The sequence below is a fragment of the Epargyreus clarus genome, unplaced genomic scaffold (genome assembly GCF_041222505.1).
Source record: "Epargyreus clarus isolate Ecla_fem2 unplaced genomic scaffold, WU_Ecla_fem_2.2 ptg000010l, whole genome shotgun sequence".
In the NCBI taxonomy this organism is placed as follows: domain Eukaryota; kingdom Metazoa; phylum Arthropoda; class Insecta; order Lepidoptera; family Hesperiidae; genus Epargyreus; species Epargyreus clarus.
In genome coordinates, this window is record NW_027332218.1 from 11806824 (window position 1) to 11833063 (window position 26240).

Consider the following 26240-nt stretch of genomic DNA (forward strand, 5'->3'; position numbering starts at 1 on the left):
CTACTTTTCTTATTAAAAGATTTATTACCTAAATTTCATCTTAAACAACAGTGCAATAAAACATTGAAATCCCCCAACCTACGCCCAGTTTCCGCCTAATCTGACCTTAACGAGAATCGAACCTGGGCCCGCTAATAAACCATCCCATAATGGGACCAATGATTCACGCTCAGAAATAAACGGTTGACAAAGTTTCGATGTATCTTCACAGTGTTGTTGTACTTAAAGAGGTATGCGGTAAAAGATACTTCGCTTAATACCGAGTTTATTATAATTTGAATTTTCACACTTATAGATATGAGTCAAATTAGCTACAAATTACTGGGAATCAATGTGAAAAAGAATTATTTTTATGTCAGCGCAATTATAAGGCAAATTGTTATTATTTTGTAAATTGACTACCATACAGACAAGCGTTAGCATAAACTTTATACTTACTTAATGTTGCTTAATTAATGTTAAAGAAAATATTTAAAAGAGGTTAATCCAAATTAGATGACGACTAGATACCATGCCACTGAGTGAACCTTATACTTGTACTAGCTGATCCGGCATACGTTGTATTGCCATATAAATAAAAAAATATTAAAGGTTGACAACCCTTATCACTTAGGGGTATGAAAAATAGATAGTAGCCAATTCTCATACCTACTGAATATGCATATAAACTTTGGTGAAAATCGGTAAAGCGGTGCGGAGGAGTACGGTAACTAACATTGTGACACGAGATTTTTTTATATAAGATAGTAACATACCAACTTAGAGCGATAGGTCTTTATAGGTACGAAAAGAAATCCCGAAAATTTATTTAACGTCGCAAGCTATAAAATCGTTACTCGCCACCCAATCGTGATAAGACCAGCGCCTAAAATAGCTCTTTTTCAACCTTTTTTCGAAGGGATGTGCTACCTTCTGTACCAGGAGTTCATCAGATAGTAAAGGGTTTTAATTGAGCTACACTGGTGTTTCTGATTTATGAGGTGGCCCCGCCAAAAGTTATTTTCATTTCGCGTTCGATACTTGTGATGTACGGACGAGGGAATGACGAGCAAATTAAAAATATACACTATTTTATTGTATTATCTTTTAATTTCAGGCATACGTATAATACGGTCGTTTTTTAATATGTTAGTAACGTCATATGGGTCGTTACAAATTGAAATAATGAAACTAAATGTTTATTCTAGGTTTCATAGGGTTTATATAAAATTACAATATCTTATATCTCTATGTGAATGTTACGCACATAACAAAATAATATAATTTTGGCTGTGAGTATATTTTCATAGAGTCCATAAGAATTCATATATGCAGAAGTACATTTTAGATGGTCAATATATTTTGAAAGATAAATTAACAGATGATATTTAAAGGTTGACTAATGACACTATGATTGTTATGTTACAGTTAACATTCACTACGTATAAATCAAAATAGTAAAATATTTTTTACAACGACATCTATTAGATACATGGGCGGAGTCCGACGGGGCAACGCGCTCCAGTTGCGTTCCTTCGGAGACCCCGGAGTCCTCATCGCAGTGCCGAGGGTGGCCACCGGGGGTTTTTAGTACGCTACATAACCCCGTGACGCTCCCACGACATCCGGTACATTTCGAAGGTTTTCAAAAAAATCTAAACTTCATCTTACTTGAAAGTAGCAACGAATGCTATATATTCTTAAGAGCCGTGTGTATCACCCAGATCTTCACAGCTGATACAAGGCTGGCATCCATACCTTACAGTTTGTTTTATGTTCCATTTTAATGTCCCGATGCATGCTGCATCTTGATTAATTCTCATCACCTTGGCTTAGATTGTTGACATGTGTAAGTATGTTCAGTTTTTGTGTGGTGGTAAACGAAAATCTTATGTTAAATGGTAATGTCATTGGGAGTCTATCTTCTTTACTAGCTCTTAGGACCTACCACTAACCTAATGGGATGCTTTGAAATATAAGTTTTACGAAAAGTTAACTAATTTATTTTCGTATTAATTTTGTTATGTACTCTCTGAAGCTTAGAATATTGAAAAAACCTAGGATTTGCAATGTTGATGTTACCTTTCATATATTTTACCCATTAGACACTATAGGGCACAAAGAAAAAAAATAGGCAGTTTGGTAAAATGTAGTTATTGATCTCGTTATGACAATCTCTTTATTATGCAATTTGCCATATATCTTCCTCACCCTTAGAAAGCAATAATAACTCATTACTAAATCAAAAAATTAAACGCTACATTAAGAAAGTGCACCACAAATTAATAATTTATTCAAGTCCAAACCACCATTAAACAGAAACTTATATTATTTCTTCCTTTAAAAGTAAAGAAATGATGCTCTGAACTAAAACCGCCGGAACTTATACTACTACCTACTACCCTTAAATTATTCATAACCATTTTCATTAACATACTGTCCCATTGCTGGGCACGGGTCTCCTCTCAGAATGCCAAGGATTAGGCCATAGTCCACCGCACTGGCCAAGTGCGTATTGGTAGACTTGTAGGGATATGTTCTTTGAAAACCTTTTTTTAAGATTTCTCAGGTATGCAGGTTTCCGTTTCCGTACGATGTTTTCCTTCGCCTTTTAAGCAAGAGATAATTAATTAATTTCTTATGCGCACATACGAGTAGTATTGAAAAATCAGAGGTGCCTGTGATTTGAACCTCCGACCCCTCGATCAAGCGGCAGAGTTTCTTAACCACTAGGCTATCAATGCTTTAAACATAAACATTCATAGATATAATATTAATGTTCCCAGCACAGAAATCAGTGCAGAGGCTGTATACAAAGCAGCCTCTTAAAGTTTAACTTGTGTTAATACTGTCCTTTTTTACTAAGAGCGCGGCGTGACCCGACCGAGACTTCTGTGCTTTTTGCTGGGTTTACATGGCGTTAGGATATTAGTGATGATGAAACAGCAGCGAGTGCGACATCAAATTATCACTTGATGTCACTCTTTATGAGATCGAGTTACGTTTCCCAGGTACTAGGGTACCTGTTTTTGAAGGTGGTAGAACCCTTTATGGTGCAACTGCGGCGGCACCAACGCCACACCTATTTCTGCCTAATAGCAACGTTAAGCACTGCTGTGTTCTGGTTTAAATGTGTTTTAAGGAATACATACTTTTATGAGACGTTCCAGCTTAGTCCTCAAGTGTAGCAGCGCGTCTGTGGCCGACTATAGGTAGGAGTATTTAATCCTATCTGGTTATTTGATTTCCATGAGCAGCAGTAGCCACTTACCATCAGGTGGACTGCTGCTGTTCTCGTCTGCTACTGCTATATTTTAAAAAGCATCCCCACTTAATTGTTTAATTTATGTTTAATTAAACTATTTCGTATTTAAATTAATTATTAAGACCACTTCGTTGATCTCTGTTCCGATAATCCACTGTTTGCTTTAAGGCTTCAGCCTATCTGGATAGAGCTGCTCTTCAGTATCGATTCCGCCTGCGCATTCAAAACTTTGTTAATAACTTTCATTTGTCTGTAGATCTCGATCATTACATTATCGTTGTCATGACGTATCGACATTACCTAACAGGAATTTTCTTTATAATGTAAAATAACTAACACGACTAGAAATAAACAAGCCATTACGATTGAAGAGCGTACGCAACCTTGAGCTTACAGGTAAGGTTAAAACAGCTTACCAGAATATAGAGGGAGCCACAATCGCCACCATGTAAGCCTACCGCCGAGTACGTACGGTGTGAAATCAGTATTGTGATAAGCTAACGACCGTTTCTTTACTCGGATTCCTCTCCTCCGCGCGTCGCCTCCTATCAATTAAATGGCCGACGCAATCTCGCCGAGCGAAATATTTCTTTCTCGCTGACTTTTTTAATTAATGACTACTAACTTACATCTTCGGTTTGGTGTCAAAGACCGTATTGGCAGCGTTGATATATGAATTGGATGTTTGGTATGGGTTAGATGTGTATGCTGATTTCGTAGGAACCAAGCCCAGGTCAGGTTGGTTGTTTGAGAATTTTGAAAGACGTACATTGTAAAATTAGTTTACGTTTTGAAAATCGTACAAAAGACTGGAGTTTAATTTAGACATTTTTATAAGATTTCAGTAACAAACAAGCTTAAAGTCAACCTCATGGTAAGTTGTCTCTGAAAATTAAGGACATCTGTATCCAACCCCATAGAGAACAAATGCTTTGCCTCTCCTGAAGACTAAGATGGTATTTCCATGTGTAAATCAGCATCCCAATCTGATACGCAAGATTCCAACCTGACCCCAACTTGATCCCATACTGAAACGCAAGCATTGTAAAATACTAGAAACACATGTGGCAGTGGTACCCAGTATAATGAACTAGTTAAACCAAATTCGTAATTAAGCAATTATATCGTAGTTTATTTTAGTTTGAACAAAACGTAATTTATGTCCCATGATTATTTTGCTTTTGTAAATGCCAATGCATTCCCACGGGATATCGTTTCTGTGTATGTGTGCAGTGTGTGAACTGCTGCTGTATATATTTTGGAAATTCGACCTTAATTTCGGTTAAATAGTACTAGCATTATGTAGTATAAACAAGACCTTTTTATTACGAAGAAAGTTTATCGATGAAGCTCTGCATGTTCTAATATAAATAAAAAATATTAATATAACACTTATTGCAGTGATAGGTGATACCATGGACGCAAAGGGTAATACAATCATCCAGACCTAGAAGAAAAAATCTAAATTCATCATTTCCATATTTGATTAGGCTCTGAAACCACTGTCGTCGAATGTTATAGTACTTTTTAAATCTACTTAATGATATAAATAGGAATGTATGCATAAATATACATTTATACTTAATGTATTTTTCATTTTACATGTTATAAAGATAATTTAGAAAGTCGTTTTCTAATCCTCTTGTTGCTTTACCGCAAAAAATGTCCACGTACACATCAAGATCATATCTTTGCGATTGCAGATAAAACACATATTTAACATCGTAATTAACTTTAAAATAAAGATGTCCATGTTATGATCGTTAAATGAATTATCGATAAGACGACATTGACATATTATCTATGGATTTCAATCACAGATGCGATCTGGAACCGAAAATCCGTCATATGATATGACGTTTAGGTAATTAAGAAATTATGTTGTCATTTTACTCATATTTCTGTAAAAAAACAGCACGTACTATTAAAATTGGGAAAATATTCGGAATTTACGATTTCAGTGAAGATAATCATTAATTAAATATTATAAGGTACCATTTAATTCAATGATAACATTAATTGCACGCTAGTGTTTGTTACTTAGTTTAAACAACCGAATATCAAACACAGCTTAATATAATTTTGTTATGTATGAGTAATAATAAGAACGCTTGCCATAATTCCATAACAATAAAAAGTTAGACGATTTTAAATGATCAAAACTGTACGCTTACAAATGCTATCAAATATCGTTATTATAAAACAGCGAAGCCAATTAAAAGCAAAAGTAGAGCTGTAACATCAAATTAACGTCTAATGCGCTCCCCACGTCCGCACGCCGTGACAGCCGCGTATCGACTGAGCCATCGCGATCTGCGCTCCGTTACACGCAACTGACGCTCGGCTGACAGTTGGCAATAGATAATCTGTTTTGACGAACGTAACGACGTGTGTGTAACTGTGTATGTCACTGTCAATGTGACACATGCGGCCAAGTATGAGTGTAACTTTGTTTTTTTTTTATGAAATTGCAATAGCATGGATGTCACCTGTTGATAGCCGCTTATGAGCATCTGGAATCAATACCAGAAAGGATTAGAATTGTACTAATATCGGTCACAAATGTGTTGGTGCCGTTGGGGGCTAAGATGGAATGTCTTGTGAAAGTATTTTTTTCTTACACCCTTCAAAGTAGATTACAGCCACCCTTACTCTGTTGTTAAATAACATAAAAAATATGTGTGGCGATAGAGCCTCTGGAGTCGAATGACAAAGAGTTCTACTACCTTATGTTGTATTGTAAATTTATACATTTTACAATTAAAAAGAATGTAGTAAAACGGGATGTTTTTATTCAACTTTTAACGAAATATATTTATTTTGTATTACTGATCTATTTACAATTTGACAGTTATAACATTCTTTCTTCAACTACCGAATCGGAGCATGACTTCATCTCATATTTGTACTGGTTACATTAATATTTGAATTCTCTAGAAAGTGTCAACTTATTATATCATTAAATACTTAACATTTTTTAAACATCTGTTATGTTGTTTTGGTCATAAATATTGTCTTGATGACAATAAAATTGGGACATTCCCTGAGGCAGTCTTTACATTTCTTGAATTAGCAGTTATTTACAACTTTTGTTAACAACATAATAGTGTTGTCTTGTCAATTCTTTTCTTTTCTTTCTGTCGGTTTGTCACTATGTTTTATTACACATGCATTAAATACTATTTTTTAGAACTCGGCATGTAAATTAATGAAAGGGAACATGTTATTTGGGGTTAGATTGTGGAAATGACATGCTTGCCATACTGCCGTAAAGATTGATAGACTTTATTTATACGGAAATGTCATCTTTCATAGTTATTTGTGGGTTTTGTGATACTTAACTTTAAAAATGAGATTGACATTGATTGATTGAAAATCCAAAATTTTAATCATGATTGTATTTTGTTTTTTTACTGTTGGAATAACAACTGATCACAGATGCGCTGTCACTCAAAGGACTAAGACAGAACATTTCTCATAAACGTTCCTCCAATGTTTGATATTGTAACAAAACGGACGTCATTATAATACTTTAAGCGTACATCATATTTAGAAAAGAATTGGTTATAACAGTATTTACCCAATCATTACACATCAAAAGCTGGTAGTCTACAACTTTTATACAACAAATACGTTATTAACTTACGAATGGATAATCTCATATATTAAGCTAAGAAGCACTGATTTGTTATAAGCTAACCAGCCGGTAATAACAGACACTTCCACATTTTTCCAAATTCAAATAAGCCCCAGAGACCGATACGAGTTTAAAATATTCGAAACGTTCACAAAATTGTAATTGTAAATTTAGAATAAAGGGTCCTATAACTCTCGAGGATTCCCACAGGGAGCGTTGACAGCCAATGATTTAGAGTCTATCCGCTCCTTAATTAATACGAAACGTGAAAATCTCTTCATCTCTTTCCGTCGTACGTTTGTTAAGTATACATAAGTATCCCTGTCTCTGTTGCGCCGACCGTAAAATGACTACAGAGTATTGAGACGTCTTCCTTTACCACTGATTTATAGGAGTCGTCGGGAAATTTTATCGATTTGTTTACTTTAGGAATTAGTGATAACTACACTGGCTCTACCGATTTATGTCGTCTCGGTAATTCGATATGTAAATCATAGTTGTATTATACTTACATGTTTTATAAGATTATGAGTTGTTGGAGCGTTGTTAGAAGCACCGCTACGATGTAACAAGTCCTTTGAAGAGGAAATTTTACCGAAATGTTTGTTTACAGTTAGGTAGTGTATTGAAACATTTTCTGAGTGTTAAAATAGACATCAGTATTATTGACTGAAATTACGATAGGCGTATCTAATAAGCACAGAATAATATACGCTTTTTACACTAATGTCATAATGATTTTAGATTCGCCTAGGAAAAGAAGACCAAATTCTTAATTTACCTTCGTGTTTGCTTCGCCGAAACTGAACTCGGAACTGCGTGTCGGTCCGGTATGATAATATGGAAAAATGATATGGTGTTTCGTTTGAACTTAGTCAGATTCTTTTAAATAAAGCTTTCGTATTTAGTCACTAGGGCTTAACACATCTGAAACACGGAGAGACTATTTTTTTGTTATAGATGCTCACTTGCATATCCAATTATTGCTGGGTAGAGGTAGGGTAGGTAGTTGCTGGTAGGGTACCTCACTGCTGGGCATGGAGCGGTCACCGTAGGTACCGGTTTTACGCTCAGAGGGTCCTGGGTTCAATCCCCGGCCAGACAGATATTTAAATGACAAATTTAGGTTTCTGTTTCTGGGTCTAGGTGTTTGTTTATTTGTCTCTGTGTGTGTCCATTGCGACCACGATACAGGGTATCCTAGTGAGTGTAGAAAGCGTGAATTATCCTTGCAACTGAGGATATCTACAGTATGCTCCACCCCGCTGCCCGAATACTGTAAAGTGTAAACTCTATATGAATAGTAACTAAAGCCTAAAATTGCCCCAATGCTGTAAAGTGCATATTCTATATTAAAAACACCTAAAGCCTAAAAAACATGCTAAAATTCATTTAACTAACATCTTTGTTATATGGCACTGGAGCAGCGTGGTGGAACATGACCCCACGATCAGTAATGTTACACGATTAATTAGTCGGTACGTGGAGGTGTTAAGCGATGTTGACACCGCGTCGCGTGTCGTGACGTAGATTAGACGTGGTCACGACGGATCCCGCGAGCTTACAATGGTTTTGTTCGATATTTTTATACGGTTGTTTCATTCGGATCGGTCTTATCGTATTGACGAAGGTGTAATGTAAATATCTAATTTATTGTTTTTTTATATGGTTTTTTTCTTATCTGGGGTTTGTTTACAGATGCCAATAGGCGGCAGTAGCCACTTTCGAGCAGATGAACTGCATGCTCGTCTGCTACTTCTATATTATAAAAATATGTTTCATGGAACTGGAGCAGCGTGGTGGAATATAACCCTACGATCGGTAATGTTACACGATTAATTAGTCGGTACGAGGAGGTGTTATGCGATGTTGACACCGCGTCGCGTGTCGTGACGTAGATTAGACGTAGTCACGACGGATCCCGCGAGCTTACAACGGTTTTGTTCGATATTTTTATACGGTTATTTCGTTTGGATCGGTTTTATCACATTGACATACTATATGAAGGTCTGTTATAACCGTTTATTGATTTCATTATTTTGTTTATTCGTTCATTATTCTGATCATACTGTATTTCATATGAGATTATTATGAACACTATGATTTTTTATTTTTGTATACAATTACATATCTTTTGTTTTTTATATACGAAGATTAATTTCTTCGTTTATTCTTAATTTCTTCGCCTTTATTTAATATTTTAGACATAAAGTACATTTTTCTTTACTGTAAAAGAAGTTTTCTTTTAATCTTGTATTTTATTATTTCGCCTGTCTAGTCTTTTAGATAAATTATCAAAATAAGCTTCAAAAATATTTTGACAAGAATTTAAAGCAGTTTTGTTTTTTTTTTTTTTTTTAATTTAGAACTAACATTATTGTCCAATTTGAAATTTTAAAGTTTTCGTAAAAGTCTATTGACCCTTTATTAGGTTTGTGCGCAATGTCGATACCACATTGTCAATTAATGTCCCGACTTACCTACTAGTACAAATCTAATAGTCACTATGATTGTCCAGATATACTAAAACAGTTCTAATTTGATTTAATTTTTCAAATAGCCATATTCTATGTATGATAGAAAGGTTAAATTGTAAAAAAATAGTTAAAGACGAATTAGTCAAAACATCATTAGGTGTGAAGCAATATTGACACCACGATTTAATGTCGTGACGTGCTCGTATATTGTAAATGGTCACGATATTTGTCTTGAGAATAATATGCAGCAGTGCATTATTTTTAATTTATTGAGAATTATTTTGTCGCTTATATAATTGCACCAAGCCCCAATTGTACAATGTATCAATTTAAATGTAGGTTAAAAAAATAATTAAAATATTACAATTATTCTCAACTGAAACAATTTTACAAAACAATAATTCTACTTTGTGTAACTTTTACATTTCATATACTAAAATTATTCAACGCAAATAATTTTACAAAACAAAACGCTATTTTGTGCAATCCCTAAACAACTATAACTAACCATAAAACTATAAAGCATTCATCTCAGCACATTCCTGAACGGTCACCCCCCGTTCCGGTCGGTAGGGTGGTCACGGTGATATACCACGCGTGCCATATTGCCTGACCGTTGCAACATCTGGTCCCGAATTCGTTTTTAATTGTTTTAGTGAAATATTGGCTCCATTGTTTTTGTGGGCCGTTTTTATGTTGCCACCTTTTGGGTTAGATGCTAATGATGTGTGGGGCTTTACTGTTTGTAGTATACGTTTTAGTAAGGAATAGTGAGTAAGGATTGTTTACAAAGGTAGAAATATGTATTTAGGCTACAGCATCGTAATTATTAGTTTCTTCCTTTAATGAAATATTTCATAGAAAACTTTGCGATTACCCAATACAGAGGGCATAATTAAGTAATTTAGACCTCTCGAACTTAAGATCAGGATTCGAAAACAAATATTGTTCTTAGTAATGAGAAGATTTAAACTCATACTTTGTGTGTTGAACTAAGAAATAATGTTTGTCAAATAATATTATCACGCCTACTTATAACGATTCAAGAGATATGGCGCTGTGACAGACGAACAGGTGGACAGGAGGCTTAGTTATACAGTCCCGTTTTGACCCTTCGCTCACAAAAAAAATCAAATTTATAGTATTCAAACTACGACTTACCAAATCAGCTCCTCTATAAAAGACCCTAAGCTTAAAAGTAGCATACCTAGCGAAAAATAATAATACACTTATGGAACTCGCTAAACAAGGCTTGTTTGTGAACTAACCAACATGTTCAAACATTGTGTTCGTGACCGCTTACCATAAAACAGGACCTAACCGTGTTTAAAGATTGCACTTATAAGTACAGTAAATTTGCCTAATCTTTAAACCTTTGTTTTAAGGTTTTTATGAAGTGGCACTGCGATACATTTTTAATAAATATTTAAATTTTTGCATATAAATAAAATTAAAGTGTAGGTGTAAAGGTGTCTCTCTACATTATAGTATTTCATTTGTGTTGCAATTATCCGAATAAATGTTTCTTTCTTTCTTCTTTCTTTCTTTCTAAATGTTATTTTAACGTTTGCATTTTAAATTGAATGATTTCAATTTTAATAATATTAGGGAAATATATCCCGAATATGTGTTTTCTTAAATACAAAATGACATAAATATCGCTCTACACCAAATAATCCCTACAAGATTCTGTAATTGATTCCAACTAGGAGAAAGTGATACTTGAGTCCATTTTGATTACTGACCCGAAAGAATTAAATTGACTTGTCTCTTCTTAGTACCTACCTATCTCTGTCTTACCATTGTTGTAAAACCAGACCACAACATTTTTACAACGCCGTTAAAAATCAACACGTAGTTTGGCAATGGCACTACCGCGTTTGAACTACGAAAAATTCTTTAAAAAAAAAAACCAGAGGCAGACGCGGTCACAAGGCTACTATTTTACACATTAATTAACAATAATTGTCCACTATCGTGTTAAACTTATTTATTTCAGCCACTAACACGCTACGCATTTCGACATATTTATGAAATTATTTATCGGAGAATTATTTATTGTAAAATTATTTCACGCAAAATTATTTATCGCGAAATTAATGCAAGCGATCCAAGGACCACCTTGTAGCAATTTATGCACTATTACTGTGTTTGGTATTCAAAAGTCGTATTGGTGCACACATTTTCAATCATTATAATTACTTTTGTGTACTAAATGAAGCGTAACCGTTTTATAGTAGTTGGTAATCATTTTCGATATATGGCTCTCAACCACGTAATGTCCCTTACACCTAATTGGCCACAGTTTCACTTTGAGGCTAAAAATATCAATTATTTTTTTTCTTTAGGAAGGTTCTTAAAGAATATTACCTTACAATAAATATAGCCACGCTTATTTCTTGTTTAAAAATGTTTATTGTATTAAATATATTCAGCAAAGGATCGTAAGTACAGTTCACCATGTAAATGATAATTGCCTCCCATAAACCTACCTTACCTTATCTTACCTTATCTATTTCTATCTAAAACGCATAGGACTAATTTCCTGAAGTTAGCCTCGTATATGTTAGCACACCTGAAGGTTAAATACTTACCTGCGTACTTAATGCCTCTCTCTGGCGACGCCTTTTAAACTAGAACTCAACAACCATTGCTATTACTGTTACAAAAAATAAGTATAGCATTGCGGTGCTCAGATTTTAACCGCAAAAGATTCTTCCAACATTTAATATAGAAGAAGCAAACGAGTATGTAGTCTACCTGAAGACGCTACTGTCGTCGTCATATTTATAATCAACACCAAACAACATTCGATCCTAAGGTTGGCTACAGATGAGATCTGTAAGGTTTAAGGAACGCTTCGGATAAATATATCTCCGTAATCTTACCCTACAAACCGGAACACAGTACCGCTTAACACTGCTGTTATAAGGCAGAAATAGGTTGGACGGTGGCGCCTCTGCAGTCGAACCACAAAAGCTTCTAGCACCTGCATATCATAATATTTATTTTTATGTGATCCATGCATGCCTACCTACCCTAAACAATGTAAGTTATGGTGCAAAAAGTTAAAACAATTCTAACATTGCTTTCACATTACATTTACATGCCTTGAATATAATTACCTGTAATTACCTTTGATCGTTAATGATTTTTCCACTAATTCCTAGTAATAGTCATGGACGTACGACATCGTATTAATGAGCAATTAAAATTTAAATGATCATTTATATGACACGCGATGCGTCTTGCAATATTTCTTTAGTAATCGATCACTAGTTATCATAATATTAGTAATAGACGGATTTATGAAATAGAAATAGTAATGGCGGTCAGGTAAAGTGGTAGAAGCCTTTGTGGGTCGATTCTGGAGACAGTATTAAGCGCTGCTGTGTTCTGGTTTGAAGGGTGTGGTACAGGTTCTCCCTTACCAATGGAATGCCTTTGATAAGTAGATACTTATCAGAGGCATTCCGAATAAATCCTCAGAGGCAACATCTTAGGGCTGACTCCAGGTAGGTAGACTTTTTGTATAAATATGCATAACTAATTGTGTACTGAATAATAAATATCACCTTATGAACATAATTTATGAGAATATAAGAATTTTAAGAAAATTATTACTTATTACGTTTTCAGAGCGGCATTTTATTAACTTTTTATACATTCTAAATGTTAACAATGAACTTACTATTATTTATGTCCCATTTAATGTTTAAATAAAATCTAGATAATTTTAATACTGCAGTAAAAACAAAACCTCAATAGGCGGTAATAACGATCATACGATAAACCCACCGCCTTCGATTAGTGACGTATCAGGAGGCATTATCGATAAATCGACTCGATAATCGATAATCTTGATCGAGCCACAATCGCAAAATAATAAATCGATACTTTAAAATGGCAAATACAGATCCATTTTCGCAGATAGCAATGTATCGACATATTTTTATTTATTTACGCTAGCACTAAAGTATTTGAGCTTAAACTATTTTAATAAGTATAATTTCATAGTAGCTACTTAGGCTAAGTTGGAATTTCAATTGTTATGCCAGTAATATCTCAACTTACCATCACAATTATATCCTTTAAAAGTTACAATAATTTATTATAGAATAATATTACGAATTAATCCTATGTAGCAGAGATGAATTGCGAATAGAATTGTGAATTTAGTCTATTTAGAGTTCCCGGTTTTATCCTCGATTCGGCAAGTAATGAATAAATGCACATTAAATGTGTGTTTTATTAAACTAAACAGTGTAGTTAGTATATCATGGATTAATATAACTTTCTTATATGATAATGTACGAGTAGTAGACGACGATGCAGTCCACCTAATGTGGCTCCTGTAAGTTGCTACTGCCGCCCATGGACATCTGTAATCCACCCCAGATAGGACTAATCCTATCCTAGGAACCTAATTTCCTACCTGAGTTCGGCCACACGTGCGCTGCTACCCCTGAGGACTAAGCTGGAACGCCTCAGAAAAGTATATCCTTTAAACCATAACACAGTCGCATTAACACTGCTGTTATTAGGTAGAAATAGGATTACAATTCTAATTGGGTGAAACTTCAGAAATGCACGAGAGGCCACTTACCGTTGTTCATTTGACAATATGCAGATTGGTCGAATACAATAGCGGGTCGATTAGGCTGTTTTCAATAAACAGTCCCCAGTTTCGAAAAACAATTATCCGATATCTATATTAACATCTGTGGTTGCCACATGGTGCGTCCCACGATCTAATGGGGTAGAGTTCGCAGTTCAAAGCCGCGGGCTAATGATTAACACTAGTGTGGTACTGTGGGCTTACCTGCATATTTGATTGACTTGAAAAATGAAAAAAATAGTGATATGCCTTGATTAGTAATGTGGTTTGGGAGGTGTAAAGAACGGATATGAGTAGTTTTAACGCATCTGATCAATCTTAAGTACAACCCCAATTTTATATGGGGTTGATTACAGAGGTGAGTGATGTAAGGGAGACATACTTTTCCGAAACATTCCAGTTTAGTCCTCGTGGGTTAGGACGTGTCTGTAGCCGGCTTCAGGTGGGGATCTACTCAAATCTGGGGTGGCTTACAGATGTTCATTGGCAGCTGTAACCTTAAGTGGCTATGGTAAGCCATCAGGTAGACTGCATGGTCGTCTGATATGGTACTCCTATATTATAAAAAAAAACTCTCTCGAATTCCCACTCGTAAAGTATGATAAATTCTCTGTATGTACATAGACGTCATGTTAAGATTATATCATAGGGGTGAATCACATAAAAAGCTATGCAATGGGAGGCGGGGTTTCCGCGACAAATCACATCTCGTTACAATTAGGGATGCTGGAGGGTGCATGAAGTAGCCAAAATATATTATACATAAGGGTACTATGGTATGTTTCTGCTTATCATACGAGTAAGATGAATCTAATAAAAGTTGTATATAAATGACAATACTGTTATTAATGTGTTCTTATGTATGAATGTCTTTAATAACCCTGTATGTGTTACAGCGTAAATCGACCTGTATATTTAAAGAGGTTATTAATGAGGTCATTACTGACGGATTTGACTGTGTAATATGATAACCAAAACTTTTTGTTTTTGAGGTAATTGACTTTTGGGATTTATTTATTTAACTAGTTACATAACAGCTTAACATAGCTTTTATTAGGTAAAAATAGATATGAATACTTCTGGGGATTAATGACGAAGGATTCTACCACCTTTAAAATAAATTTAATAGTTATTGAAGGGTTTTTTTTAATTTAGCATTTGTACTGTTATGAATTCATCCAACTTTTATTTTCTCTTGTTCCAGTCGTGATGCATAAGGAGAAGGAGGAGCTGCACTCGCACCGGCGGGACCACTCCCACTACGAACATATCATGCCTGATGGAGAAATGTTTCTACAGGTAATCCAAAATCCTTTCATTAGTCTAGATAAATTATTTTCCTTTCGAAAACTCCCGGAAGGTCATGGAACTGTTTCTCAAAAAAAGGTGCAAAAACTCTTTGCTTATAAAATATAAAAAAAATATATGCATTTTACCCGATGTTATAAGGTGACCGCCGCCCAAGGAAATCTGCAAATTAATACAACTCTATACATATGCGTTGCCACTGTTGAGGACAAATTCTCCCACTCAAACGCATAACTGTGTTTTCTAGAAATAGATGTGACAGTTGTATGTCCCCGGTCAAACCAGACCGGCTCTACCTTTCAAATTACTATTGATTATTATATTTATAATGTACATTTACGTTATTACATTCCTATTTCTGCCTATTAAGAGTAATGTTAAACGCTGCTGTGTTCTGGTTGCAAGAGTATGGTAAGGGAGATATACTTTTCCGAGGCGTTCCAGTTTAGTCCTCAGGGGTAGCGGCGCATCTGTGGCCGACCTCAGGAAATAATATCTGTACAGTAGCCACTTACCATCAGGTGGTCTGCATGCTCGTCTACTACTCCTATATTATAAAAAAATGTAATGCATATTTAACTACATAATGTATACATTTTAAACATCTGAGCTCATTATTCAGCTATGCCCAGAAGCGACTAAAGTAGAAAACAACTATATTTCCAGAGACGTCATTGCAATGAATACACAAATTGCAGCGAATTGCTCCACAATAAATCAAATAGGACTGCTCAAGCTATAAATAAGCTCAACCTCGAGCCTGTGCCTTATATTTTACGTTTTCGAAGTTGTTGTTGGATGTTTCCATGGTACGGTTTTGGTGTCATCCGATTTTTTTTTATTTGTGATTTTTGTCCATAATTGTATTGCATTTTTTTAATTGAAGTACTGTCAATTGAATTAAACTAAAACCTAAAGTAGTAATTAAACTACAAACCTCTGTCATAAGTGCTCACTACCAATCATGAATATCGATAATTAATCTAAATAAGGTTGAAGTCCGTTCGGTCATATATGCGTTCCAAAAACATAGGACTAAGTAACAACGTCTTCTGTTAGTGCCTCTCTCTTACTACACCTTACCTACCCTTTAAACCAGGATACAGCAGTTTTAAACACTGTTCTAAGTCAGAAATAGGCAGTCTGTCTTATTGTTGGATTAAGACAAAAAAAGGTGTAGCAGTGATGGTTGAAGACAAACCACAAATCATTCTTCCATCTTAAAAACTTTTATTCCGCCTAACCTCCATAAGTAGCAGGGACCAATTACCATCACATAGACTGCATGCTTGTTTTCCACTTTACAAAATGACGTTGACGTGGCTAGATTGGAAACAAACTCCCAAGTTCGGTTGCTTCGCTCGTAAGTAAGGCGCGTCGCCCGAGGAAATTACCGACTTGCCAAAACTTACCCATTTTATTGCTGTTTTAATCACAATAAGAACTTGGACTATTTTAAAGGAATGTAATGTGATTTGTTGAGTCATCTACTATTGATAAAACGAAATACAATCGCGAAGCTTATTTCTGGGCCATAATATGCTGCTGATTTATAAGGTACTAACTTTTACCCGCGACTTCGCTCGCCATTAGAGGTCAATAGTTGTTTTTATCTATCCCTCGATAACAACACTTTATTGGGATAAAAGTTACTCTATATACTTTTCTGGGCCTCTAACAACGTAACAATTGTTTTGGTAGTTAAGGCGTGAATGCGTAGCAAACAAACAAACAATCTGCCCTTTAGTATTTATAATTTTAGTTTGGATAGTAAAGCAAAGATGTGGAGATAAGTAAAACCTGAGGCATTTGAAAAATAGTACCAACGCATTTGTGACCAATGTTAGATTAGACTCCAATGCTACTCGAGGCTGGACCATCAGGTGGTCAAATTATTTACATATTGAAGTGTTTATTTATATTTGGATTATTGGAGAAATGTCCTGGAAGATCTTGAATAAGAATGTCTTATAAAATACTAGTTTTTGCCCGCGGCTTCGCCCGCGTTTAAAAGAAAATAATATGACATACTAACATACATAAAACTGAAAATTCGCACCTTCATTGGAACGACAGTGCCGCCATCTGGCGAAAATTGGTCGTATCAACTCTGGAACCTTCGTGGGCTTATGGACAACAACTTTGCTAAAGATCATCACTTGATCAAATGCATAGTTTACGATTCAATCCTTACTAATATCGATAAAAATAATCGATACTTTGGTCCAAAAAGATCGATTCTCCGATTAATCGATCTTAGATCGCCATCCCTAGTTCCCATGGGATTTCCGGGATAAAAACTATCCTATGTCCTTTCTCGGGTCTCAGACTATCTTTGTACAAAATTTCATTAAAATCGGTTCAGTGGTTTAGGCGTGAAGAAGAGACAACCAGACAGACAGACAGACAGACAGAGTTACTTTCGAATGTATAATATTAGTAAGGATTCATAGTAAAACTGTTATAATTGACAGGTACATTCAAGAGGTACGAAGCGTATATTTGCCAGATGACAAGTTACTTTTGTTATTTACAGGCCCTGAATGGCTTTCTGATGATCCTCACGTGTGAAGGAGAGGTCTTCTTCGCGACACACAGCATCGAGAGCTACTTAGGCTTCCACCAGGTTGGTAAAACTATATCATAGGTACCATAGATAAGTATAGATATTTCACCATTCTGTCACAATTCTGTCAGCCGTTTAATGGCTGTCATGGTGTAATTTACGCGGAACAATTATATTTAATTATTATTTTGAAGGAACTAACTTTAAAGACTAATTTCATTAACTCGAGGTAATTCTAATTAAATATCCCATCTCGTTTTGTTGTGTGATCTTGCTGTTGTCACACAAAGGGTATTTGATTCGACACCCCGGTTAGGTAAACGTCTAAATGATTTAATTAGTTCTGCTCTGTTCTCTTAATGTGTTTAAACATTGTAAGCAATCCTAAGGCCACTATAGCGCACACAAAGAAGTAACAGTATCGTGTAACTAAACCATTTACGTATATAATGTGTGTACCTTAACAAAATTCATTCAGTAAGCCACATAATAAATTTCTTATTACCGTAATGACATCACAAAACGTAACGCCACAACGTAAAAATAATTAATATTTCCCTCCAAACTTTCGCGTAAATGCATCGGCACCCCTTTGCACCCCCTAATTAAATTACCATGCCGAAAAAAGTGTCCTAATTTTTAAAACAACACTTTCCTATTATTAATCATCAAGAAATATGTTATATAGTTGACTTCTGGGACAAAATTTTATAACCACGTAAAAATATTAATTATAGCGATAACTGAACCGAAAAAAGGCTTTAACTTTTATTAAACTACCCTCGTTTTATCGTTAAACCGCCATAACGGAGTGAACGGGGGTAAAAAAATATTAATAGTTAGCCACTTTTTTCACTACCGGCGAGAAACGGTTCACGAAAAAGTTCTATATTTTAAAATAAATAGCAAACTAGTTTCTAAAGTCAGAGTTCTCTCAAATGTTCTCAAAAACTTAGCCATAACATACTTGGCCAGTTTAGGAGAGCCTTACTCGCTCTCATACTTGCAGTGTTTTATCATAAATAAATCGGAATTTCCGTATGCCATTGGTGTATATAATCCATATGCACAATATATTGGTAATACTAGGACTCAACTAAAAATACGAATTGCGATATCAATTGTCTAATATACTGAAGGCTTTTAATATTTGCAACCTTAATAATTTCAGGCAGTTTTGTTTACAAGTAGATTTATTTTTATACATCTTATAAGACAAAAAGTTTCAAGATTTAAATTAATTTTTTTTAAACAACACGCTACGCTTATTTTCGCTGAGATAATTATAGCTTTGCAAAAGTAATTTCTTACTTCCAAATTTGTTTTTATCCTTTATTTTTTCTTAGTATATACAGTCATGAATAATTTTATAATAAGCGAGTAAATCGCTTACCAGTCAGTACTGCGACAGCAGGTTAACGAAGTAAACGGCTGTAAAAAAAATATTAACGCTAATGTTCTTGGGTTCAGAGTTTCGTGACTGAGCTAAATAATAATTAGAATAATGTCTTATTAAAAGTTTCGCATTCGTAATCTTTAGGAAGTAACTAACGAGAACGTTAGTCAACTAACGATTAACTGCCAATGCCGGACTAATTAGCACTAAAAGTAGGTATTAAACTAAATAACGTATTTAATTATAAGTGTTAAAATGCATAGCCTGAGATCTTTTAAAAAAGTTTTTAAATGTATGTGAAATAGCAATATGCACTTGGCCAGCGCGGTGGACTATGACCTAATCTTTGTCATTCTGAGAGGAGACCCGTGTCCAGCAGTGGGACAGTAATGGGTTGACTACGTTAAAATTGATTAATACTTATACTGTTGAGGATAAGTGCAATTATTGTGCTAAAGAATTGTTAGAAAAACATAAACCCGAATTTAAAAATACAACCCATGTCATATATATTTGTATAATCACCGCTGTATCTTATGTGCGTAGTAAAAAAAAAGAAAAGTAAATGTTACTCACAAAGTTTAGACAAATCCAACGACATCTCATATTTAAACCTCCGTCAAGCTCTTTGGGTAGCAAACCTAAGATCTAGGTATGTGCCGTTTTCGTGTGATGCAAAATAAAAATATTTTATTATTTGAAATAAAAATTTCATAACATTCGTTGCAACTATTTTTTCATTTATTTTTCTTCAATACTTTAGATATTATATACATTACTATGTATGTTTTTCAATGTACAAGGTACTTTCCACTTACTCTAGGTATTTCTATATAATTTTACCCGTGAGCACTAATCTGGAATGCTTCATATAAGTGTGTCTAAACCTCCTCCAATACAAAATACAGCCGCGCTTAAAAACACTGCAATTGTATAGGTTTGGAGGTATTGTATTCGGAGTAACACCACAAAGGATTGTACCACCTTCATAATCACATATTTCGAACTATAACCCAATCTCTGTCTCCAAAATATCGTGACACAAAACTTCCGCGCATACATTAAGCTCGCCCATTTATAAATACCCTTCGTATTACAGCTAATAAAGTCACAATGAGTTATTGCTATCAGCCTATACCCCCAATTTCACCTCAATCGGCCCCTGCCATAAAACTTTCAGCCGAACAATCGTATATAAATTCTGTATTTTAACTCCCTCTGTTGGCTACCGAGTTGAATTATTCTGTTGACGAGAAACTAAGATCATAGATTATGTAGAAGTGCAAGTTGATGTAATAGTCACGACATTTTATTACTTTATTGCAAAAACAAATCATTATATTCCTTTGTATCTAAAGGAAAACTTTCAGTTCCACACCTCGTCTCACGATAGTGGACTACGTTCTTCCAGAATTTTGAAAGTCAGTATTCCTCCACATAACAGTGGCTTCTTCCTATATTCCTTCACAGTACAGGCAATACTGCTTTAGAACGCCCTACCTGAAAACATCAGAAAAACTGCAAGCAGGAGCGCGTTCAAGAAATTGGTTCGGGAACTGTTCTTACGACAACCGTCCAGCATTTGAGTCTTTCTTTTAAACTTTTTATATATAATGATTATTCTTTGTGTATTTATATATTTATTAGTATTATGTTAAATATATATATATATTTGTTAAATATATATATATATTTTTGTATGTATAATATGTCTCAATTTATTCAGTCTCAGCTTATTTTACTTTTGTGTAAATGCCTACCACATACTGTCGCCATCGAATACATACACATAATCATATACATACAGAGAATAAGAGAAAGACTCTCTCTTTATCTTGTTCTCTGTATTGTTGAGGCAAATAGACTGAGAAAGACAGAGAGACGTAGAATAATATAAGGGGAAGTAACGCACATACTTTTACTATGAAATAAAAAAATGATTTCATTTCGGAATCATTTTTTAGGCATTATAGACCTAACCTAAAGTTTGATCTACGCATCCAATAATTGTATTATCTAAAAGGTGCTTAATCGTTCATTTTTTTCTACAATGTTATTATCACGTATTCAGTTTTTATTTCTTGTACTCGATAATATTTATGAGCGCTCAAATTATGAATAAATATAGTACAATTAAGTATTCATATTTTAATGATCAATTTAAAATGTATTTAAATAATAGATAAAATATAAACAATATTTAATTATGATAATGACATGATATAATAGAATGATAGTGACACCGGAACAAGACGGTAATGACAGTGAAAACCATTCCATCTTTTTCTGATAAGTAAATAATATCGCGTTAAATACCATCAAAGGCAAAAAAGCGTATGATAGACACTGTTTAATATTTATCGATACGCATATTAGAACCTTATATAAAAATAAAGCGGCTTATATAATGTGATATCGCGCGTGTCACTATTTATATTTTCTTCAAATGCTATCTTCGTTAAATTATTTTCTTGTCCAATTAACTTCCCTCTTGACATTTATATCTACATGAGACAGTAACTGTTGTCTGTGCGTAAATTAGTATTTCTAATTTTAAATGCGAATTTATTATCACCATTTTTAATTTATCTGTGGTTGTTATTTGTTTCCGGTGCGACAATAATAAATATCTAATCCATGACATATTGCCGAGAGCTAGACTTAAACGACATTTTAATTTGCACAATTCGTATTGATACGATAGCGTTTTAATAGTTAATAATAAAATACATTATCATAAAGAAGGCAGACACCATGCAGACACATTCATTTGCACCTCGTTTCTAAAACATTGGAATAAGAAATTTATAGTCAGATATTGTATACCAGCTTGTAGGTAATAGATTATTAGAATATATTGGTTGAATGCTCAAATTTACATTCCAACATTATAATAAGCATATTTTTATATGTCTGGGTTAGTGAGATTAAATGGCTAAATTACAGACATATCATAAAAAGAAAAAAATACTGCCTTAAAAATAGCCCACAATTTAAACGAATCGAATGACACCTCATAATTTAAAAACCGTGAATCCATTTGGGCTGTATGTCGCACCAAATAAAGAGACACACATACGCTTAAAAAAATTCTTCTGAGTCAGATAAATACTGAATAAAAACTGATCATAAGTAAATAAAGACATACTGAAATTTCTCACCATAAAGCTTTTAACTCTGTAAACTTAAAATCTTGCAAAGGAATTATACATTCTTGAGCATAATAAATTGGAATTTGATAATTTTACAAATTCTGTATTTAAAAAAATATTTTAATTTTTAATGAAAGCCTCTTAGGGAATCATATAAATGATTAAAAAATGACGAGTAGAACCTATGTTTAGTACTAGTAAGTAAACAAAGAAAGCTTTACCTACTTTCACGTCTGTGTGCCTACATAAACTTTGAACTTAAAGCTTACGGCGAGGGTGGGTTGCGATTAAAACAAATCGATTTTGAAACCATTAAATCGGCCCCCATTTCCTGGCACGTGCCTGCAGATGAGATTTTGACCGTGAACCGTATAAAGGTGAGGCTAGTTTATATCGGTTTCGACTGAATTCTATCGAATAGACAAAGGAAATATACTATATTACTAAATTACACTGTGCTAAAGGTGAAATGGATACACAAAGACGGGTACCGAAACATCCAGATCTAAACGTAAGTTCGTCAAACAGATGTTTGTGTGGTTGGGTGTCGAACCTGGAACGCTGTCGATATAGTGTCGATCACGAAAATAAATATCATCGAAAATAAATATAATAATCATTAAATCCGTCATCTTTGTTTGATATTATCAGTTCATTCATTCTTATATTTAACAATTGTTACCTTAAGTTCCTTTCTTTATTTCCAAATTTTATCACTATCTTGTGTAGTTCATTTTCATAATACTAAGTCATGTCACGTCATAATACTAAGTCATGTTTTCATAATACTAAGTAATACTAAGTCATACATAAATTATCAAATATATTACTGTTTTCTTTATTAAGTTCATCACCTTATTCTTTTACATCATTAGATTCGTAACTTAAAATAAAATCGGTTTCCACAGCACTCAATTTACTAATAATAATAATTGTTATAATAAAAAATTAAAACTGGTTTGCCTTCCACGTTCGTATTTTAATCTTTTTTCTTTTCCTAAATCCATCAAAATTTAAAGTCCGTTTACCGTCAGTATACCGTTCCTGCTAATAATTCACCAAATCGAAAATTACTATCATTCAACGAGGGTGAGTTCCAAGGGGCAAGTTAGTTGTGCCAGTAGATTAACTTGAAGCTTTCGCACCAGGTGGTTCCACATCGATCCGTTGGCTAATGGTCGAGGGTTATAATGTAGTCGTTATGGCGTCTCACGTGGAAATAATTAAATTATAATCTGATTACAGTAATGTAAGCTGGATTAAAGTCAGAAGGCGACGTGTTTATAAAATAAAATTTAATGTACAGCCCGAATGGAAAATATAATTGTAATGTTAGGCTCGGCTAAACTTATTGCCTTAAACCTGAACAACAGTAACTTAATCTATTATAATGGCAAGGCTAAGAATTTTATAAATAACTAGTAATTTATAGTGCTGCGAAATGGTAAAAAAGTTTAATTTACTTACGCTTATCTATAAATAAAAATTCGTAACAGTGTAACGCGGTACCATCAATCATAAAAAACATCGGATTGCAGGAAGGCTATTGCCAAAACAATAGCATATCAACAAAACGGTACGGCTCGCCATAGCAACGATGCTCCCCCGGACGCAGAACAAAAAGCAATTACCAAACAAATCATCCTCTGACATTTAATGCCATCGCAATATGTTCGAGCCCACATCAACCCAAACCCCATTTCTATCTACATAAAACTTCGTATTTTTGTGCGCGCATGATTCATTTACATGTCAGTTGTAAAGGGGGCCTAGTGTTGCGCCTTGTACAACCCCCATTGATTATCAATTAGTTTTGTACTTGCATCATTTGTTGTCCGCATTATCCACACTATTTATACGATACTTTGTTATACGATGTGTTAAAATCCGTCATAATCCATTTCCATACAATTATGAACTCTGCCACGGTGCAAGAGAGTATTGAATGGTTTATTTAAAACCGAAATTAACATGTCCGTCTTCGTTACAGATGATTCTTTAATGATGGGGCTCGAATCGATTTTTAGGGTCATCGATGGTTTATTGATTTACGGTTCACTTGTGACTTGCTATTTTTACGATTATGATTTGTTTTGCTGTACGTTATCAAGCGTTTATCTCGTTATCTGAGTTAATTGATTAGAAATAGGTTATATATATTTTTTATTTCTCACAAAAAATATTAAATTTCTTACCAATTAGTTTTTCTTTGAATCAAAGTATAAACTACTACTACTCGTACTATTTATATATTTTCTATATTATGTATATTGTTGTTAATGTATTTATTATTTCTTTTTCAGTCAGACATAGTTCACCAATCGGTCTACGAGTTAGTCCACTCAGAAGACCGGGAAGAACTTCAGAGGCAACTGCTCTGGAACTCCTTCCTACCTCAAGAAGTCAACAATTTAACTCTACAAGACGTTCTGCCGCCGGAACGAGCTCATCTCTTAGAAAGAAGTTTTACTGTTAGATTTAGATGTTTGTTGGACAATACTTCAGGATTTCTTGTAAGTTCTTAGTTTAATCCTTTACTTCCTTTACAATATGACTCGTTGACAAATGACAAAAATCTACTTATACTTAACATAAATCTATGCTAAAGCCAATTTTTAAGCAATTCTTTTTAAAAATAAAAAAAAAATTATATTTAATATAGCTTGACCTTATAATTTCGTTATTTGTAATAACCTTCAATTAGTACACCTCACACATGATTTGATGTACTCTGACTACTTCTTAATTATTAAGTACACATTTAACTTTATTTCAATCCGTAATTTTTGTTTTCTTTCATCCACAGAGGTTAGATATTCGAGGCCGAATTAAGGTGCTTCACGGTCAAAACAAAAAAACTGAAGAGCCACCCTTAGCCCTATTTGCAATATGTGCACCCTTTGGTCCGCCTAGTCTTCTGGAGATACCGCAGAAAGAAGTCATGTTTAAGAGCAAACACAAACTTGATCTGTCTCTAGTCTCGATGGACCAAAGGTGAGTATTAGTATTATTATATTATATTTTAGCTATAACTACAGTTAATTCACCAGTATGTATGTGGCGAAGAAATAAATATAACAAAACTAAAACTACAAAAAACCACTAATTATTATTACCTTATTATATTCAGTATACCAGGTGTAAATGAAACTCGAACACATGAGCTAACAAGTATAGTAACAATGTTATTGAACCAAAGAAAGCGAATAAAGTTTTGTAAGTTATAGATTACCCAATAAATTATTTATTATTAGTATTTTTAATGAAATGAATATAACAAAATGAGAATGTATAAGACGTACTACAACGGCGTTTAAGGTCCAGTATTTTTTTCAAGTACCTATAATATAATGATTTAAAACATGTTTGAGGATATCATCTACATTTATATAACTTTATCACAATTCAGTGTAATAAACTTATATCGAAGTTATATCGAAAGTTCGATCAAAAGCCTAAATATCTACCACGATTCTAAAAGCATCGGCCCGTACAAAGAAACAATGCGGAACTATAAAGGAACCGTGGAGATCCGAAAAATCCAACAACCCGTAAAAAATGTATAATTGGTAAACATAGCGAAGCAGAACCAATTGATTTGTTGGTTTGTGGTGTAATGGGAATTCGTTTAACTGGAAACAAGTGTGATCGAGTAGATTTTGTTAAGGTTGAAGATGGTTACAGGTAGAATAGGATAACAATGTAGATTAATAATAGAAGTCTTCAATATAAGAATGAAATTACATTCACTTTTCTCAACTAGCTAATTCAGGATCGATCAAAATCTTTGAATAAAAGGAACATACATTAGGAAATTATTTAAGTTTGAATAAACAAATTTA

At 34.1% G+C, this 26240-nt stretch overlaps 1 protein-coding gene across 2 annotated transcripts in view; it reads left to right on the forward strand.

Moving 5' to 3' along the window:
* ss (aryl hydrocarbon receptor spineless) overlaps positions 1–26240 on the forward strand; it is a 144981-nt gene that overhangs the window by 114134 nt on the left and 4607 nt on the right. For both annotated transcript variants that reach the window (XM_073077466.1, XM_073077465.1), the window contains 4 exons: positions 15181–15275; positions 17821–17910; positions 24702–24911; positions 25205–25392. In XM_073077466.1, coding sequence (XP_072933567.1) covers positions 15186–15275; positions 17821–17910; positions 24702–24911; positions 25205–25392 — 578 coding nt within the window. In that variant the 5' untranslated portion in view covers positions 15181–15185. The remainder of the gene's footprint in view (positions 1–15180; positions 15276–17820; positions 17911–24701; positions 24912–25204; positions 25393–26240) is intronic.